The sequence below is a fragment of the Pempheris klunzingeri genome, chromosome 13, assembly GCF_042242105.1.
Source record: "Pempheris klunzingeri isolate RE-2024b chromosome 13, fPemKlu1.hap1, whole genome shotgun sequence".
NCBI classification, from domain to species: Eukaryota; Metazoa; Chordata; class Actinopteri; order Acropomatiformes; family Pempheridae; genus Pempheris; species Pempheris klunzingeri.
Window position 1 is genome coordinate 11,472,225 of NC_092024.1, and position 20,927 is coordinate 11,493,151.

At 43.7% G+C, this 20,927-nt stretch overlaps 1 protein-coding gene across 5 annotated transcripts; it reads right to left on the reverse strand.

Moving 5' to 3' along the window:
• Nucleotides 1–1,574: 1,574 nt before the first annotated feature.
• Nucleotides 1,575–20,504, reverse strand: ktn1 (kinectin 1). 5 transcript variants are annotated; one of them, XM_070841711.1, is made up of 36 exons: nt 20,390–20,504; nt 15,368–16,080; nt 14,977–15,135; nt 14,733–14,849; nt 14,508–14,638; nt 14,271–14,375; nt 13,992–14,132; nt 13,693–13,799; nt 13,201–13,345; nt 12,349–12,445; nt 12,021–12,199; nt 11,753–11,821; nt 11,616–11,653; nt 11,410–11,500; nt 11,051–11,119; nt 10,911–10,948; nt 10,712–10,802; nt 9,757–9,825; nt 9,629–9,666; nt 9,217–9,307; nt 8,983–9,095; nt 8,800–8,896; nt 8,528–8,565; nt 8,333–8,423; nt 7,423–7,509; nt 5,765–5,854; nt 5,560–5,646; nt 5,362–5,451; nt 5,183–5,275; nt 4,998–5,066; nt 4,774–4,857; nt 4,286–4,369; nt 3,134–3,217; nt 2,941–3,036; nt 2,712–2,822; nt 1,575–2,590 (listed from the first exon to the last, which is right to left on the reverse strand). In XM_070841711.1, exons 2-36 carry the CDS (start codon nt 16,077–16,079, stop codon nt 2,561–2,563), a joined length of 3,831 nt encoding a protein of 1,276 aa, XP_070697812.1. In that variant the 5' UTR covers nt 16,080; nt 20,390–20,504; the 3' UTR covers nt 1,575–2,560. The 5 variants fall into 5 exon arrangements, with proteins under 5 accessions (XP_070697812.1, XP_070697811.1, XP_070697815.1 ...); XM_070841710.1 differs by having other exon boundaries at nt 8,528–8,568; XM_070841714.1 differs by lacking the exon at nt 4,286–4,369.
• Nucleotides 20,505–20,927: the final 423 nt, after the last annotated feature.

Here is a 20,927-nt window from a genome sequence, read left to right on the forward strand (position 1 = left end):
TCATGGATGATGTCAGTCACCCTCTGCACACTGTCATCAGCGCACAGAGAAGCTTGATCAGTAACAGACTGCTCCTCCCCAGATGCAAAACCAATAGACTGAAAGACTCCTTTGTCCCCCGAGCCATTAATCTGTACAACTCTGCCCTTGGTGGGAGGGGGAGGGGGGAGGGGAGGTGCTAGACAGGTGCAATAGTTTTTTTTCCCTGGTGTGTGAAATTCATCTTGTGCAAAACACTACCCTTGTGTATATATTAATATATTAATTATTATTGGATGTTTATTGTATTTTATTATATATGTATATATATATATACACACACACACACACACACACACATATATATTTATGTATATGTATATGTGTGTGTATATATATATATATATATATATATATATATATATATATATATCTTATTTTTTATCTTAACTGTGTTCTCTTTACTGTACTGTCGGTGCTGTGCTGCTGCTGGAACCTCAATTTCCTGAGGGAACCCTCCCAAGGGATTAATAAAGTGCTATCCTATCCTATCCAGCTTATTTTATTCAGAGCAATCAAGACATTTAAAAGCACAACTGTATTATGGGAATGAACTCTATAATGGGGCCGAGTACATAAGGAACAACAGCAGCCTCCAGCAGCAAGCTGTGAAAGGCGATCCCTGTGTGCTCCAGTTAGTGACGAGTATGTTGAAGATACAGTGGCGCCTGTTTCGTCGCGACGTTTCCATGAAGGTAAAAGCCAGATCTCCAATCAGCTGACTGCAGCATGACAGTGTGGGAGAATGTGAGGAATGTGCTGATCCCATGTTGCTCGCGCCTCTGACCTGACACACACACCCCCCCCTCCACCACACCAGCACAACAGTCCTGTTGTTTTAAAGGCCTTTTAACATGCAAAAGATGAGAGCAAGAGCTTTCTGTGCAGATGCCAAAAATCAAGTCAGGTCCAGTCACACTGAACCCGCATTTATTCTTTCAATAAAACAAAGCTGGCGGTGGTTAAGAAACATGAAAAACTTCAAAAAAAACCCACAACCAACCATCTGGGCTTACAATATACTTTCACACTCAGCCACTCACAGCAAACAATGACTACAACAGAGTGATATTATCCCCCCCACCCCCCAACAGCCAAGCTGGCCTTGGTAAGCTTTTGATTATTTCAGCTATCAGTTCCTTTCACATCTTACTGATGGGAAATATTCTGTGAAATCTCATGCAGGAGCTGAGAAAACAATCTCCTGTTCTGAGGGATTATACAGCATGTCGCCATCACAGGAAACTGGTCACACCCCAAATGTTCCATAATTGAGGCTGCAGTGTCAGCTTCTCTACAGTCATACAAAACATTGTGTGTACTGTGTACATGAGTCAGGTGAAGATTTCGCCAAGCAGAATGTACCTGCCGGCGAAAGCTTCATGAGCAGGAGCTTTGTAGTTTCCCTGTGCGCAGTCCGTTTTTCCAGGCTATGAATCAAATCAACTTGAAACTTCAACTAAGGTTGTTCGCTGCCGCACAGTGGTAGGGAGAAAGAAGTGCAGTGGAAGAATAAGAAACATCAGGACACTGGACAGGTTTATCAAGCATCCTTTTATTAACATCACCTGTTACAAAAAGAACAAAATCTTCAGTGTTAATGAACTTAGCAACAATATAGCGAGTGTTGATTACAGATGATATGGGACGCTTATTCCTAGAATAGTTGCAGAAGGATTAAAAACCTCTAACACTGTTGACCTGGCCTTCTCTTTTCCACAGCCAGGGTCACAGACTCCCTTCTCTCTGGAGCTGCAGTACAGACTTGACTACAATTTGTCCATGCATCTCCATAGTTAGTCACGTATTGACCCTTCTGATATGCTGAGACCCCTTCTGATCTCCCTTCTCCCACCCAATACTGAGCCAAGGTATGCACGGAGCTATGAATTCATGAATGCATGATGATGCACGCTTTGTGATAGTTTTCTGGTCAGGAGGCAAACAGATCAACAACATAGTGTATTTCAGCAGGTCCTAACTGGTACACTTAAACAATACATGTCTTTAAGTTAAGAAAAAAAAGGACTGAAAACCCCAAGGTTGTTCCATCAAGTTGGAAATTTGTATCACTGCCCTCTCTTGACAAATAAACAACATACTACTGTAGTATTCAAAAGAATTTCACTGAAAAATACAAATGTTTTAAACAGAGGAATGGTTGCACACAGTTTAAATTATGTTGGATGTCATATTTAAGTTTAGAATAAAAATTAACTGGCGATGCTGCTGAAGAGGAGGAATGTGGTGGGAGCAGAGTAGTGTGTTTTGGTACAGTGTCAGGAGTGTTTGGAATTAACAGTAACCTCTGCCTGCTCCTTTATGGCCAACAGTGAGACCGGGAGTGGTCGCCACAGTCCGTTGGAGGCTGCCTACAGTACAGGTGGGGTGACGGAGGTTGGGGAAAGGGGGTGGCTGGGTGTGACAGTATGGTGTGACGGTGGTAGTGATGAGACCGAAGGTAAAAGGTGGTCTCTGTGGTGCAGTCAGGGTGACTGCGTGGGGGTCTATCCTCCTCTCACTATACCTTGGGCAGATCTTTGTCAGCCTCCTGGAGGGAATCAGAAATGCACCACGTTCAGAATCCCCAACAAATATACTGTTGCAATGGAAAGAAAGGACAATGACGTTGTTTTTTGAGGCGGTAAGAACAGCGCAGGAACACTCCTTACCCCTTCGTGTCCCTTGGTGAGTTGCCGGCTGACGCCTTGTAGCAGCTGCTGCAGTTCTCTGACTGTCTGGTTCAGTCCTGCAGTCATTTTCTCCTTTCTGTCAATCTCTTCCTGTAAGAGACAGAATGGCGTGTAATGAGTGAGAATGAGTGCAACGTATCCACCTAATTACCATACATGCAAAGTCACACCACCAACTGTTACAACTCCCCATGTGCCCCACACTTACTCTCTGTGATGACAGACTGCTATTCTCTATCAGGTCATCGGTGTTGTCTGTCACATTTGAGAGCTCCCCCTGGATCAGGTCAAGAGACTGCTGGGCCTTGATTAAGGACCACAAAGTTCTACTTGTTAACAATGTGGCCTGGAGTTGGACTGTGATCAGCAGTGCAATAAAAAAAACAAGTGAACATTCTTACCTTATACAGGTCACCAGCCACCTTTTGCCTCTCGTTCTCTTCCGTCTCCAGCTTGGACAGAGTCTCACTGAGCTGGGTTTTCAGCTGGAATGAAAACAGACCCTCAGCATATGTCCTACAGCGGTGACACCCATGAATCCCATTTACAATTTAGCATTGCATGTGGACAAAGAGCATTTATTCAGAGCCTCCTGCCAACATTGCCTGAATTAAATGGGTACGTTAGTGCTCAACATTCGCACAGATTTAACAGTTTTTGCTTGTCCCACTAAGGCCATGTCCAAACCAAAATTAGCGCTGTGTAAAATTAGCTGCTGCTCTGGTGCGGACATGTTGCTACAGGTAGTGGTGAGAGGATGAATCACAATGTGGGAAGTCCAGTTTGAGTGATAGATTGATAATTTACAGCTCAGAACAGTGATTGATGATGCTCTGAAACAGGACTGTACATCTCTGGAAAGTTACCACTACAGCAGTCGTTTTTTCCCGTTTCCTCTTGATTGGTGCCAGGCAATGTAGTAATGTGTTGCAGTCAAAGATTGGCGATTCTGTGTTTGTTGAACTACTCATGTTTTTGATAGTACCATTATCAGTCAAACGCTGACAATATATTGTTTTAAAAAACTAATAAATGCGTCCCAAAGATGAAAGGAAAACCTTCAGTGACATTATGGCAAGACATAGACAGCGAGACAAAACAGACACAACAGGGCTGAAGAGGGAGTGACAGTGTGCAGTTCAAGGTGTGTTGTGAGTAACATTAAAACTGAAGATGCACAAAATGGAGCATATTTCGGACTCTGTAGTGCAGAAGCAAGGCTAGTTGACTAGTAAGCCATTTGTTAGATGCCCTACATGGCAAAGTGACATGAAGTGAAGTGCCAGTGTAGAGGAGGGAGAGTTAGTCTTATGAAGATGAGTCATCATTCTCAACCTCTGATTTTTTTGCTTCTTTACGAAGTCACATTCCTGAGAAAAATCAGAGAAATTGTTCTTGAAGTTAAGGGTTGAGTAAGCACGTTGACTGAGGTTATGGATGATGACCCAACTGCTGCAGAAGATGGAGAACCCCGTCCCGTGGCCACTGCTGAGTGCGACAAGGGATAGGTTTTAAAAAAAAGGAGCTCTAGCTAGAGGGTGAGCAACGCTTACCAAATTCAGCTCCTCATTCTGTCTGATAGCCTCTGTATATGAGCCATCAAGTCTGGTCTGCAATTCAGTCAAGAGATCTTTGAGCTGAAATTAAGTTTGAGATGATGTGTTTAATGGGAGTCTGTGGGAGTCGGTCCAGGACAGTACTACGAGCACACAGTCTATGCGATGACATGAGCGGATCAGGCCGTATGACAAAAATGCTCCTACTATTTAGTTAGTCTGGTGAAAGGTGTAACTAAGTCATTGCTGGAGCTGACTATGTGAGCCAGGCATACTTTCGGTTCAAACTTTAAAGCCTGTGTTTGATTTCATACGCTCCAAAAAAAACAAACAAAAAAAAAACCAATACAAGATGTCACAAATACATCAAAACAGAAAAACACACCATGGACATTGATGTGACACACAACGTTCTTTAGCCTCTTGTGGTTGACCACTATGATGAGTGAGGGTTACGAGGTTGAAGAAGTCATGTTTCTGCTCACCTCTCTGACTTCTGTTACATAGGTGGCACTCTCACGCTCCGCCCTCTCCAACTCGGATTCCAAGTGCTGCTTTTCTCTTCTCAGCTACAGGGCACAGTGGAGGGTCAGACACACATTAGACTGAGGCGATTGCAAGTTAAAATGGCAGAATGTTTGAAGTTGAGACTACAGTCTTAGAAGAAATGTGAGTGTTGGTTTGAGGTTTGCGTTTCAAGAGGACTGACATTTTCCAACTCTGCTCCATCAGTTAGTCTCTCAATCTCTTGCTCCAGAACTGTGACTTTCTGGCTCATCTAAGGTAAGAGACAGGAGAATGATGCAGTGAAACGCGAACACTGTGCAATAAAACATCACCTCAGTCATTTGTATTCAATCTGGGAGTTGTTTCCTGCTAAACCTGAACACATACCTCTCTGAGCTCTCCCTGCGACAGCTCCAGCTTCACCCTCCAGCGAGACTCCTCCAGCTCCACGCTGTTCTGGAGGCGCTGCAGGATGCCCTCCTGTGGATGCAGCAGGAATGACAGCTGAGTTTGGCAAGAGATCCCACTAAGGAGCAACAAATGTTAAAATGAAAACCTTATCTCACCGTCTCTGCTAAAACCTTCTTGTAAGTCTCGCAATCTTTCTGTAAAATCCTTTGGGCTTCCTCAGATTCTTTCAGCTTCTCCTCTAGTTCCTAGCGGAAGAGAAAGAAGTATTTGTTGCTGAAGATACTTTCAGACTAGGAGGGAAGATGTTTTTTTTGTTTTTGTTTTTATTACATTCACATTTCCACTTTATTTACCTTAGAGTCCCCTGATGCAGGGGTGGATTGTGGAGATGAGCTTTCAGCTACTGCCCTCTCAAATGTCTGCAGCCACTCCTGATGGTTCTATAAGAAATAGGAGATGAAGAGTACAGAGAAACCTCAGTGACACATTGACACAGGGGGAGAAATGCAACAGAATGTATTCAAATACAATTAGCATGGAGGTATAAATGACACATACCTGCTCACTGGGCAGAGGCACATGGGGCAGAAGTCTGTGCAGAACATCTCGACACTCAGCCTGACACACTGCCAGTGCTGTTTGGTTCTCCTACAAGACGATGGAAGGGGGCAAAGAGGAAAAGGACAAAAAAAAAAAAGAGGAGAGGAGATTGAGCACTGGCTGTTCAAATGGTTCAATCGCATCGAAGACAAGGTCCAGTGGTCGTCAGAGCAGATATGACCGCCGCCTTTCCTTCCTCCTCATTCTGCTCTCCATTATCTTGTCATCCATCGAGCCACATGAGAATCAATGTCACAGGAATGGTCCATTTAACATATTCTTGAATGATCATTTGGAACATTAGTATAATTGCTGTCTCACTCCTATTTCCAATTACCCACAGAAAACATCAGCATCTTTCAATTGGCCACACCTACACCAAGTGTCAGCAACCTCAGATTCAGAGCACATCACATGCCTCAGTCCTCCAGCAAGCACAAATACATCAATCTGCTTTCAAAGAATTGTACAAAGTACCTTAGAACTCTTCAATAAACAAAAAAGGTAGCTATCAGTCCTCCCACAATAGGCTAGCATCATGCACTGTCACTCTGAGGCCTGAAGGGAGAATGTATGCCAAGTACTAGCCAGCTGGCACTCTAACCGCTATTCACATTAACACACTGTGTCACAAGGCAGCTCTGAGACAAGTGTAGAGTTGAATACAACCGGCGTGCGCTGACAGTACACAACAGCTGCCAAGGAACTCCCAGGCTCAGCTCTGAGAAGGTGCTTTCTACTGTACTCGGATGGCAGACGAGCAGCTGCTGTGCTGTCAGTTCAGCATGTACCCTTCCCTAATGTAGGGGGAGGAGGGCAAATATACACACGTCACTGTGACTGTTAATAGATCAGCTATCTGGTACTCTGCTATGTCTACAAGAAGGGACCGGCAACTACGAGAAATACACTGTAGGTTTTTCTTTATATTTAGTTACATTTGTTCGTCCTGATAGAGAACAGAGATGATTCAGTTGTGAGTACACAGGGTTGCATATTCACTAAAAATTTTGAATGATCACACTTCCTTTAAAAAGAACAAACGTTTAAATAGATTTTCAAAATAGATTTTCAAAACAGATTTTCATTGACTGATTAACTGGTGATATTGACAGTATGGATGCCACAAATCAGAATGGGGGGGAAAACATGCTAGAAATGAGTCACGTGACAAAAAGACAGGAAGCTGCAAAATGATTGCCATGAGTCTCAATCTAATGACATCTAGTGAAATAATTTCTAAGTCACTGCACACTCATTTCCAAGCATCAGCCTGTGCTTTAGGCAGGAAGAAATCTTTTATATTTCAGAGCTTACAGCAAACTGTATCTGCCGAAGAAACCAATATTTGTTAAATGAATGAGGTCTGAGATTCCACAGCTTAGTTCAACAGCTCAACACACAGCCAATTGGAAACTTGAGGCCAAACAACAGAGGGGAGGGGCGAGAGAGAGGTAAATGAGTATGCAGCTTTGTTATGGATGGTGGTGGAAAAGAAATCTCACTGGGTCAATTATGGTAAAGAAAAAAAACATTAAAAAAAACAGCATTTTTTTGGGGGGGGGGATGCATCAGATTGGAACTAGAGTGAAGCAGACTGAGGTGGGGTGTCGAACCTTGACAGCTTTGCTGAGTTTCCCTTGAAGCATGGACTCGGTGGCTGACAGAGCTTCCATTGCACTCCAGTTTTTCTCCCGAAGCTCCTGTTTTGGTCAGTTCCAGAGAAATACTACTTTCAGTTCAGCCTCGGGGAAAATGCAATCAGTGACCCTCAAATAAAGACTGGTAGAGTAACAGAACAAACCGAAATGCATTCTCATTTTAAAATTACTATGCTCTGCTTTTCACCCATGCTCCAACCACTAAAAATAAGTATGAACGAATAGCCTCCAGAGTCCCAGTCTCGCACCTCGTGTGGGGTAAAGGCAACATGCACGGTACGCGAGATATGTATAGCAACAATGTTCTGTGGGTATTTTCTATTCAAATTAAAGTAATAATGTCTGGAGATGCTGGGTAGATACAAAAATGAAAATACAAAGTCCACATAAGTATATCAAATCAAATATGCCTCTCTCGAAAATAAAAGGTAGGCGAGTTTCTAATGCTCTGAATCACCCACAAGCACAGACAAGCTAGCTGAAACAGTCATGGCCAACGGCAAGCATAACAAGAGTAGGCTGGAAGCCCTGTTATGCAACACTGAGCTTAAGCAATCCAAATCAAAATAGACATCTGTACTGATGTGTATAATCATGTTGAGAACACAACCGCAGCTAAACAATGCTTTCTATTTGATTTCTTTGTAAATCTGTTTAAAAAGAACAAAACGCAAAATAAGAGAGACTAAGTGGCAGAGGACGACAGGAAGTATGGATGTATGCAGTGTGCAACGCCAGTGTGAGGGGAGTGTTTTGGGGTACCACACAAAGGGAGAGGGAGAGTGGAGTGCAATGTCTTGCAGGCCTTTAAACCAGTGCCATTCCTGCTGTTACATAGTTGAGGTCAGCGCTGTGGGAAACCTACGTTGTTCTTCTTCCTATGAAGCTCCAGGGAGTCCCTCAGCTCAGCCAGCTCAGCCTGCAGATCTGAGACCTGCTTCTCCTTCTCTGACAACCTGATATACAACAACATAATGACGCATTATGAAAATTATGGTTGTTTGAACTGAAAACATGTGTGAAAAATATGCACGTTATGATGGCATGCAACATTACTCACGATGTAAGAATCTCTGGGCTTGGCACTGCTGTGTGGGACTGCTATTTGAGGAGGGAAAAAAAAAAAAAAGACTCACTTGAAATTAGGACTGAGTGTCAGTTTTATCTCTTCTGGCCTTCATAGAAACAGACACATCACATCAACACCTTTGTCCATTCTGAATCACAGCTGTTCTTTTATGTTTTCTTGATAAAGTATTTTATACCCAACCAAATTCTCTTGATTCAGACCATAAAATGTCACATTTGCACTTGGCGAGCATTTTTTTTCACCTGTTGATGCACCAGTTCCATCTTCTCACTCAGATCCTTAGTCCTTGCCTCCAGCTCAGCCTGCAGCATCTGGATCTCCTGGTCCTTTACTGCTAGCCTGTGGGTCAGATGTGCCCATCATTAGTCTGATTTGCGAGGGCTATGCTGGAGGACTGCGTGGTGGAGTGTGTGGGGTTCACTTACTGAGCCTGGAGTTCTTGGAGCTGGGTACCAGGACTGGTCAGCTCCTCTGGCGTCTCCTTCTGTCTCAGCTGCTCCATCTCTGCCTGCAGGGCAGCCAACTGCTGCTCCAGAGCCTGCGAGAAAAAAACGGCTTCAGACGCAAGCTCAAACTAGGACAATATCATGTGAACAATAGAAGGAGCTGCATTTGAAATGTGCAAACCCAGTATTTCACTGATTTGGAAACTCACACACCTCAACTGTCTTCTCTCTGGCGAAGCTGCCGTCTTGCGCTGCCTGTAGACCCTCCTCCATTGATTTTAGCTTCACATCCTTCTCTTGGATCCTACGTGAAGAAAAAAAAAAAAAAGGGGTTCATTGTACATAACTGTTCAAGCGAAGACATTTAACAATACACTACACAGCCTCTCATGGCAGCGGAAGCCTTTAAGTAGTAGCCTTTGGTTTCATAACATGTAATTATGACTTACATCAGTTACTGCTAGTTGGCAGAGCTGCCGCCACTGACTGTCTAGTGTTACTGAAACTAAAGTTAGATTTATCCATGCGTCTTTGTGTGTTGTGGATGGGGCTTATTTAACACAAGACTTAATAATACTACACTGTTATGATCCTTTTATACTGAAGACAACTTAATTGATCTTACTTGCTCTGGAGTTCTTCCACTATCAACTCTGAAGATGCCTGTAATTAGGAGAAGAGAAACAAATAAATACAGAATAAGGTGGGAAAACACAGCAACTACTTTTTAAATAAAGATTTTAAACAACTCACCTGTTCTGCATTCTCTCTCTTAATGGCATCCATTTCTTGTTTAAGTGCATCATTCTCTTCCCTCACAGCCTGCATCAGGGAATGAAATTACTTAAAGATTTTTTTCACCCATTAGAGCATACATGTCAAACTCAAGGCCCGCGGGCCACATCCGGCCTGCGATACAATTATATACGGCCCACGAGATAATTTCATGTGACTATTAAGAATGGCCCGTCGGTAAACAGCACTCTCACCTCTAATACTACAAATCCCACAATGCACTGAACAGCTGCTGCGCTAGTCAGGACCCGTGCAGCAGCCCCTCCTCCCGCAGGTATAATGACACACCGATCAGCAGATCAATGCATCAGTCAGCGCTGTTATAGCGACACTTAAGCTAGCCCCCCCAAAATAAATGACTAAACGAAAAGTGCACTTTGAAAACAGAGACTTTCAAAGCAGTCTGTCGCAGGTGAACCTGTGTGTCTTGTTTGTGGAGCTGATGTGGCCATAATTAAAGAATATAAATATAAGACGACACTATGAGACAAAACATCAGGATAGTACAAAAAAGAAAAAAATTATTTAAAATTCTATTTATTTTATTGAGGAAAAGTTGTTGAAGTTTGGCTGTTTAAATTCATATTTCTGGATAAAATATATTATTATTATTATTATTATATTATATTATATACTATAATAAAGAGTCACTTTTAGAGTCTTCACTAAATGCTGAGCCCGTTTGGCCCACGACTTAGACCGTGTTTTAAATTTTGGCCCTTTCTTTGATTGAGTTTGACACCCCTGGGTTAGAGATAATCAAGCAAGTAGAGAAATCGCTAGAGAGTCACTGAAAGCAAGCTGATGTCAGTCAAATGTGGGTGTGTGTGAGGTAGCATGTCAGTTGCATATCAGTTGTTCCTTGAGGCTATGCACAACAGTCCCTTTTTAAACAAGAGGAAAAAAAACACACCTTGATTTCTTCCGCCTTGTTGGCAACTTCAATCAGCCCCTTCTCTAGCAGGCCCTCTACGGTTTTCATGTTCTCCTCCTTCTCCCGTACACTGGGTAGGAAACAATTTTTTTCAACGTCATTCATTATTGATTGTGGCTCATTAGTTAGGCAAGCCTAACCAGCTGATGTATTCAAGATATGTTCAGTTTTCACACACCTCTGCTGGAACTGATCCAAAGCCAGTTGGGAGGCAGTCTGTACGGGGAAAGTCAAAGGTAAACAGAGCGTCAAAGAAGAGAACACATGATCACATAGGACTACTTTAAATTTGAAAATCAGTCAAGGTACATAGCATACCTGATCAGAAATCTGTGCCTGCAGATTCTGAATGTCTGCCTTCAGTGACAAGTTCTCATTGTGCAAGGCCTACAGAGGAAACCACAGGAGACAGGGAAAAGTTGACACGTATTAAGCCAAGATTATTCAGGTTTGGACAAACTGTGCAAAGGTTTGAACAATGACATAGTGCTCACAATTCTGTCTTAAAATAACTTCTGCCATCTGAGCCCAAAATATCTGCACCAACATGCCCTCTTCCTGCCAGGATGGTGTAATATTCCCTCTCAACACAACAGGTTTACATGATTACCAAATTCCTGCAGACTAATGAACCAATGCTATGTTAGTATAATAATCTAGTGCTTGTGTGACTATACCTGCATGTTAGTTTCTCTACTGGCCCCACTGCTCCTCTCAGCGTTAAGAGAATCCTCCAGACTCTTCCTCTGCAGCTCCTTTTCAGCCAATCTGAAAGGAACAAGGGAAGGGATGGGAGAGCACATGAAAAATGCGCTCAACAGTATAACTTTTATTACAATCGGTGTGTCTGAAAAGGTTAAAAAAAATATATAAAATGTCTCACAGCTTCTGTAGCTCCTCAATGTGGGAGACATGTGTGGCCTAAATGAAAAGAAATCTTATTAGCCTACATACATGCACTGTTATGCAGGTGGGCATCTTATCTGACTACACATAGGTAAATGAGGTTGACAAATATACCTGTGAGGAGATCTGGGCTTGCATGCTCTCATTCTGGATCTGAAGGCTTTTGTTTTCACTCATAAGGTCCTGTTAAACACAGACTGTATTAGTGTATACAAGAAGTGTGTGTTGCAGTGTTTCACGTAGAAATTCACTCTGCATCTCAATGTGGAATCAACACTTCAGAGCACTAAGATGTGCACAGCACAATGTGACAGATCCAATATAGCAAATCATCTATATAAAGTGGGATCCTTCAAATTTTGATGATGTTGTGGCAGCTCACCTGAACACGGGCCTGCATTGAATCATCAGGCATACTGTGCTGGGACATAAGCTCCATCACTCTCTGCTCCAGCCGCTCCTTGGACACCATGGCCTCAGTTAGGCTGCTGTGTAAGGTCTGGATCTCCTTGTTCTTGTTGTTCACCTCTGTCTCAACGGCCAGCAGCTGGCTGTGGAGCTCTGCATGCGCACATACAAACACATTCAGTTTCTGACTGTAGCCTCATGACTCACTTTAATGTGGCAGAAGCCTCAAGTTAAAGGTTCTATTTTTTTTTTTTTTTTTTTTTTTTTATTTTTTTTTAAACTGTCTTGTGATGTTTTATCACCTTGTTTTGAAGCCTGAAGTTTTTCTCTCTCAGCATTGACATTGTGGAGGAAATTCTGCAGTTCTTCCCACCGTCGCTTAGCGTCCTGCAGTTGGGCCTGGGGATGGAGAGATGCATCCGATCTGGTGAACATTTTTCTCCCACACGTACTAGAAAACAAATGCTTCTAAAAATTTTGTCAGGGGTGGTATGAGTGAGAATTGAGATCCTACGCTTGGAAGTGTACAGCCACACTACACCAGGTAAGATAACAAATGACATTGATTCATCTTCTTTCCTCTCACTGACAATATCACTATTGTAAGGTTAATGTAGGAGGTAGATTGCATAAAGGCCACCTGAATTTCAGCAAGCCTGTACTCCTCAAAGCTCTGAATCGGTCAAACTAAGTTAATGGACAATTCATAAAACATGCTGCAGACTACAAAAATAAATGGTTTTTTGTTATGAAAATCTTAGCTCTTGTCATGGCTCTCAAGTTTGTTGCTGAGACTCGTCTGTGTAGAGCCAGCGACTTAAATTTCCATCTTTGATTGTGGGCAATGAAAGACAGGAAAGGCTGATCAGGGTGTCTAGCAGGAAAGTGTTGTTTACGCACAGCACAAAGCCTCAAACATTCCAGCTTCCAAAGCCAGATCCGTCCTCCCAACCCAGGTTCTATTTCCCACACCCCTCCCCAGGACTTCCACTACAACCTCCTCCCATTTCCCTTATAATGCTAGAACACCCGCTAACCAGATTTGAAGCTGCATAGCCTGCCCAGGTTGTGCACAGCTCCGTTCATTTTTGTCTCTGCTGGGGGAAACTGAAGCACAGGCTAAATAAACACATTGTGCATCTGGATTAGCGTACCTCCAGCTGGGACACGTTCTGCTTGTAGCTGACCTCCAGTGACTTCCTCTGGTGCTCCTCCTGCTGCAGCTTGCTGTTGTTGTCTGCCAGCTCTTTCATCAGTCCTGCGTACTCGGAACGCAGCTTGTTCAGCTCTGCTGAATTCCTGTCAAGCAACACATGCACAGAAACACAAATGAGTGATGTGAGAATGGTTGAAGGGATATTATTCTAGGATGCTGTTATTGAAACAAGCAACAAATAGCCTTTATGGGGCATTTCACATTGTGTAACCATCAGGATGCATCTCTGCCTTAATGTGAGCACATGAAAAAAAAATGGAGGATAATATCTGAGCGAAAATGAAAAGACAAGAAGCTGAAATTCTAATACGAGTTGGATCACTGTGAGCGTTTCTCCAAGCTGTACAGATGGGACAAGCATGAAGATCTGTATGAAGTGTGTGATCAATAGGGCCATGTGGTATACTATCCACTGTGGTGTAGCACTGACTTGCTCTCCATCTGATTGGTGGCAGAGCTGACTGCGTCCCTCAGGATGCCGTTCTCCTGCTGCAGTCGAGTGATCTGGCTTTCCAGCTGCTCCCTCACCTGCTGGAACTACATATAAATGACAGGATTTGTTCTCCATGCAGCCTTGATAAGAATGCCAAAAGGTCTGGGTTCACATTTTCCCCTTGCAGTATTGGACAGCACTCTTCTTAGAGTCACAATACAACCAATACATTTATAATAAAAAGAACAGAATTGGAAACAAGTGAATTAATCCATAAATCTACAATAAATCCTCACCTTTATCTGCATGGTCTGGAGCTCCTGGTAGCTGCCCTGTGCTTTGGCCTGCATGCCCCCCAGTTCTTTCTCCATGGCTGCTCGTTGCTCTCTCATCATGGCCTCTACCCGGCCTGTCTTTTGCTTCTCAACCTGAAGTTCCTAGGGCACAGAAGAAAGAGGGTATATGAAGGTCCTCTCTGAAGCAAATAGAATTACTCCTGCAATACCAAGAATATGTCTTGAATAAATCATTGTTCATATCATGTAATATATTTAGTAGAACTTGGAGATCTAAACCTGGCTGAGCTGTTTCACTTTGTCCTTGGCAATGGATGCCTCCTCCTGCAGAGTTGTAAGAAGTCTCTCTCGTTCCTGTGCAGCTGGGTCAGGTCGAGCTGCAGACTGGTGGAGACACACATAAAATTGAAATAGTGAGAACAGCGAGTCCAACTACAAATACCAGGTCTCCTGCCAAATGCAAATGTCACTTATCAAGAGTACCAAATTCTAATTTATCGCTTATTAATATCTCACTTTGTGCCAGGCATCTAAGGCATTAGGGCTCTTCTCTCGGAGGACGCTCATCACACTGACAGCCTCGGCTTCTGACAGAGCCAGGCTGGACAGACCAGAGAGCAGCTCCTTCAGCTTGACCTCTGTGTTCTCTGTTAAAACACACAACATAGGGGATGCAATTAAGCATTAAGCAATTAAGCATGTTATGGTATGGCTTATTATATGGGCTTGCTCTCCTCTTACCTTTGTCGGTCTCATTCTTCTGTTTCTTGCCGCTTCCTTTGGATGGCACGTCGTCATTATGGGCTACCTGGTGGTTGGCAGAAGTGGCTGAGTCAGCCAGAACATGGGCTTCATCTACTGGATTTGAGAAAACAAATGAGTTGATTAAAAAGGTGACAAGTTCAGGCTTCTATTTGAGCAAATCCTGATATTTTCAAAAAACTGAGATATAATTTAGCATGTGGGACCCCTGCATGATCATTACCAGGCTCGGTCTTCTGTTTCTTGGCAGAATTCTTCTTCTTGCCACTGGTAGTGCTTGGAGCTGCACCGTCCAGAACTTTGGTTTCAGCCACAATATGAGCCTCCTTCTTCACTGGAGCTGGAGCCTGCTCAACCTTAACATCTGGCTGCTGGTCCTCCACTAGAAAGGGACAGTTATGGGATGATGACAGATATTCAACAATAATTACTGCTAATGGACTAAACCTCGTAACTCGGGGATGTGGCAGCTATGAGTAACCTTTTGTCTCACATTTTTCTGCTAATTCCCACTGTAACTTAAGCGAAATGTACTGAATAAAAGAGCAATTCCCATGTATTCCAAAATAAACTAAGCAGCACCCCCACTTTTAACTGTACTCTTGGCTACCCACCAGGTTCTGCTTTTTGTTTCTTCTTCTCCTTCTTCTTGCCAGAGATCTGGGGAGGTGTGTGAGTCTGAACAGGAGCCTGAGCAGCTTGGACTTGGACCTGAATCTCAAGCTGGGGAGAGGGAGGGCTGGACTGTTTGCTCGCAGCCAGAGGTAGCTCTGTCTTTCGGCTGACCGGCTTGGAGCCATTCACTTCTGGCTCTTCTGAAGAGGAAGCTGCAGCCACAGCAGCGGCAGCAGCAGCGGCGGCAGCAGCAGCAGCAGCAGCAGCAGCCTTGGCAGCCTTCTTCTCCTTCTTCTTTCTCTCCCTCAGTCCAGAAGGAGCCTCTGTTGACACTGAAACAGGCACATAGGCAGCAGGTGTTGGTGGAGCAGGATCTGGAGTAGCCACTGGTGCAGGTTCCTCCTCTGCCTCCAGAGTAGAGATGTTGGCACCATCAGCCACATCAAAATCCCGAAGATCCTCTTCCGACTCTCCACCACCTCCGCCGCCTCCTCCACTGGCACTCTCCTTCTTCTTGCTCTTCTTCTTCTCATTCTTCTTACGGGTGTCTGGCTTGGATGGTGGTATCTTGAGGTCACGTTTCTGCCTGGCCAGCACCTCGTCGTAGGAGGTTTCCTTCATGAAGAGCCAGAAGAAGAGGAACATGAGGGCAATGACCAGGGAAGGGGCCAGGATGAACAGGTACTGAGAGTCGTAGATATCCACCGCCATTCTGAAGAGGAGGAGAAAGAAAGAAAAAACAAACAAGTTTAGCTTAGGCCTTTAGCCACACCAAGTAGACCTGCTCCAATCCACAACATGGCATGTATCTGCTAATATTTTACATATGCTGTATGTATGACACTATGGTAACAGATTTCTAGCAACAAAGGAAACTGGTTAAGACTGTAATGGAGGTGTTAGTACATCAACAGTGCTAAGAGGGTGCAAGTGAGAGGACTCTTGCTGACACCCTGTCCTCTCTTAGTGATATGATCCAATTAGATAACACTACCCCAGCTACACAGCTTATCAGCCTCCCTCTTTATATAGGTTCATAGACAACAAGGCCCATCTATAGGACGCATGGCTTGGTAAGACCCAGATACGAAAAAGCTATTAGAGAAAAATAAAAGCATCAAATTCACTCACATTGGTTTAAAAAGGGGACAAAATAGGTCAAGAGACCTATTATATCCCAGAGAGGCAACTCGGCTAAAAAGAAGATGGCTCACTGTCTCATTTAGTCACTTCCCTCTTTCATCCGCCAGAAGGACGACATGGTGGTCTAGACTCATATGAGGATGGATTTGCACGAGGCAAAAATACACCCACATGCAAGTGTCACCCGCTGAGGTCTGCTGCAGCTGCGGTTTGGCCTGCCTACTTTACACCATGAGAGGGGACGTTCTTCCATCGCAGGCAAAGTTTACAGGGTCAAGAGGTCCTGAAACTTCATCAGTTAAGCATCTGCCAAAGATATTCTTAGGAACTATTTGTTGTCCCCTCAGGGCTACGCAGTAAGAATGAACTGGGGTGGAATCAATGGAGATAAAGCAGTAATTATTTGAGACACAATGCATCTTATTGCTCACTTGAAGCCACAAAAAACATTTCTTGGGAGGGAGGAAATGCCTCCTGTTAAGATGAGGTGGACTTTTTTTTGTCAAAGCAACAGTTACTCATCAATTTTACACATGTGAATATCAATTATCCTGTTTTGATTGAATACTTTTTCTTGCAGCACATAGGCCTGTTTTTTTCTGTTTATTCCACCTGGCTACACCCTAGATGGCATGTTTGATGTGACAGTCACTGAGGCGGTACTGCAATTTTGTAAGAGGCAGTGTCAATATTAGTGCTAACAATCCTGACAAATATATAGACATCTTTTGAAAACACTGGAGAGTGTCCAAAATAACACAGCAATGTCTTGTGCAACCGTATTCACTTACTACTAAAATAAACCCACCATTTTGAAAATAGGGACAAGTTAAACTCTGGGTGACGACAGCAGCATTGTGTTGTCAACAATACAGAGTAGCATCGGCACCGAGTGACCTGGTGTGCTGCGCAATCCCATCCTATACCCTAGATCTGTGGCAGTGATACAGCGGAGGAGTCAGCGTCGTAGAGCGGACCTCTTTAGTAATTTGGATTAAACAGATTACCCATGATAATACATTTAAGAATAACTTTCCACAGTAGGGCTTCCTGAGGACTAGCAGGCTTAGCCCTATAATGTAATGTTGACCCTGTTTCACTCCCACCTCGAAAACCTCTCATTACATCCTCCACAACATGCACAAAAATGCACCAGGCCTGTTATGTTTCACATTTGACTTATCTTATTCTGAAAAACTATTTTGCCTTCAAAAAAAAGCAAAAAAAAAAAACAGGCTTTTCCTCTGAGCATAAAGCTTAAGACTTGTGTAACATTTTTTTTAAGAGCTTTGACTTAGACGAAGCCATTTGATTGGCTGATCTTGCTGGCCGATTAGGGATGTTTGCCTTATACATCAGATGCCTATCCACCTCAGTTCCTCTGATGTGTCTGTGTGGCATCTGTGTCAAAGAGCATGCATTCCTCCACAGTCGATAGGCTACAGCTGGGGACAAACTCATAAAAAAATATGTTGTTGGTCTACAGAGCACTGTGCAAACTGAGCAGACAGTCAAAACCCATACCGCGATTAAAAACTAATGAGCAGCATGCAAAGACCAGAAAGCCTTTCAGTGGCCTAAGGATTATGACTTAAACCTGGACATGAACCAGCAGGGCCACTTTTAAAGTTTTATACAACAAGACCCAAGACATGAGAAGTCATCGTACAGTATGTACTACATACACACTGCACACAACTGAGTTGCAAAGTTTTAACTCCTAAATTTTAGGTGGACACAAAATCACATGTATTGCATCTTCCAGGAAACCACCATGTCAGAAAAGCGAAACAGTGAAATAACTCTTAAAGCAACACGGCTTCTTGGCATATCAAGTATGGGCGGAGTAAGTGGTGTAAAAGTTTGAGGCCTGCTTGCTTTCTTTCAGTCCCAGGCCTCAGAATGGAGGGTGCATGAGTTTCCTTGTGCACCCTGAGCCTTGTCCCAGCATCAAAATGAGCCTGGAGGACAAAGCCCTCTCGGGCTGTTGGCTCCCCGGAATCTAGCCACTTGGCTGGCCAGGCCTCCTGATTTGGCAGGCGTGGACAGAGAGGGAACTCCTGATATCTATCAGGCCCAAAAAGCAGCACAGACAGTGCTTGAAAAGCAGCCTGTGCAGCCCTTAACACTAAACATCTTTAAGATGGCAATACTTGACTAAATATCACATCACTGATCCAGCAGAGCAAAGAAAGTTTGACTTATTCACGCAGTGTGTTCTATGCTAGAGCTGGGCAAAATGGATGAAAATGTTATCATTACACATCAGGTGATGACTGATGATAATGACGTTTTTAACTAAATAACTAAGTTCTATAAGTGTACGTCAATAAACCTGAAGTGTGTTACAGTAGCTTTGTAACACACACAAATTAAGAGTCTCTCTGTCCAAATCCATTAATACTGGAACCCCTTTCAGGTAAAGTTTTTTACTCTTTTACTCTCAGTACCTCTTATTCAGTGAATGCGAGTAACAAAAATAATCTAGTTTGGTGTGATAGGTAGGATGATAGATCTGTCTGAATAGTAAATCTGTGAGGATAACAAACTGACAATTCAGCGTTATCAGTACGCCAGTAATAAACAGAAAGCAGAAAGTAGCAAAGTACACAGTGAGGCATCCAGTTATGATGCAAAACATTAACAAACACGTAATAGACCTCTGAAATACTGTCAGTTCTTCCTGGTCAGGGTGTAACAAAGAAACATGAGAGCATAGTACATACTGAATCAAGTCAAACCAACACACCCTTGATAAGAGATTATCTACATATAGTTCTCTAAGATGCTAGCAGATGCCAACAAGACGGAGCTGACACCATGCCACAAGGGAGATCTCAGGAGTACTTTCATGGACTCTAAGCCATATTTCTCCAGGTGGTAATTGGGTCCTTTCAGTATTTCTAATGATCTCCAGAAATGTACTTAAATTCAGAGAAAGATGCCATCGAGATACGTTGCGACAGTTTAACATATTTCACATCTGTGGTCACCACCTTGTTGCAATGTCGTAGGGCTGCCAACACAACTGTCGTTCATTTGCAGCAGCAAGAATAAGTTACAACACCTCGACTTGTCTTTGAGATAGGCCATCTCACTGTTGAACAAGGGCAGCTCACTATGGTAGAGTACCAAATGTCCCAGCATGCTAGGTCATGTCTAGTCGTCGGCCTTGTGCAGACAAACTGAACCAAGATACGTAATAGCAGCTGTTCTTATACCAAGACAAAGCTACTAATGGATACATCCTGCACTTTACAGAAAAAGAAGCCTTAATCGCCCGTGCTAAGTTAGCGTTAGCCCAGCTAGCTCATAAGTCACACGTTACCATCAAGTGAACCATGAAACAGAAAGATGAGGCGCACATGTCGACGACCAGCTCACTTCTACAACAAAAATGTTAACAGTGGAGACTCAACAGTGGCCTGGTCACGGCTACAAGTAGCCGCTATGATAGTTAAATCCATAAACGAAAAAGGCTCGTCGCCACTGAAGTTTGTCTGAGTGGCTCTATGAATGAGCTAGCTAACACAAACGCTAACCAACGTTAACGTGAGGCACTAACGTTAGCCGGCCAATCCTATTATTAGTTCAGAAGAAGCCCTCAGCGACAAAACTGGCAAAGATTATCAGTTAGTTCCTCTTTTACAGACACACGGCCCGTCTGGAGGCGTGGACATCTGCCCCCACGGGCCTCGTCTGGACGGTGACCCAGCCTCCCTCTGTCCTGAAATCTCTGAGCCGGTCTGCTGCTTCTTTCTACCGCTCCGGTCCTGAGGGCCGTTCCCAGGCCTGGGTTAACAGCTTAGCTGCGCTAATAGCGGCTTTTTCACGAGAAATAAACACTATGTCGCCAAAAACAGCGGCTCACGGCGTACCTGTAGCTTCAGTTTGCTGTTCCCTTAGTGAGTGGTGAAATGGCGTTGTTCTGCGTTGACTCTGGCAGACTCCTGACTTCCCGGGGCAGCTCCAGCCTGGCTTTCTCCTGCGCTATCCGTCAGACTGGCTCCCGTTTCTGGTTCGCGGGGGCGGGTCATAGTCGGGCTGCTGGGGAGCGCTTGTTTTAGGACTCCGTGCATGCCGGTCAGAGCCGTTATTACATAATGCGACACAAGAGACAGCCCCGCCTTTGCGAGACAGCCTTGGTTCATAAATCGTTCAACTATCAACCAACGCAAAGAGGGGAGTGGTCATTACACTTCCCCCCAAGTCCAGAAGACACGAGCACAAAAAGTACTTTAATATTTCTATGTGGACTTTCAGTTCATCTGTGGTGTTTAGTGATATAACCTAACATCGATTCTTATTTCTTATGGTATCAGCACAGTGTTTTTACATGGATTTAACATGCTCTTCTACAAGATTCTACATGACATTTCCAAAATATATGTGGAATATTGTCTTTAATAGTATGGT

Excerpts from the sequence above, each read along its gene's own strand:
- ktn1 (XM_070841710.1), bottom strand. The coding sequence starts at position 16,079 with ATGGCGGTGGATATCTACGACTCTCAGTACCTGTTCATCCTGGCCCCT. Across the intron at positions 13,800-13,991 it reads TCCAGACCATGCAGATAAAG|TTCCAGCAGGTGAGGGAGCA; the intron begins GTGAGGATTTAT and ends ATTTATATGTAG. Across the intron at positions 10,949-11,050 it reads AGGCACAGATTTCTGATCAG|ACTGCCTCCCAACTGGCTTT; the intron begins GTATGCTATGTA and ends TTCCCCGTACAG.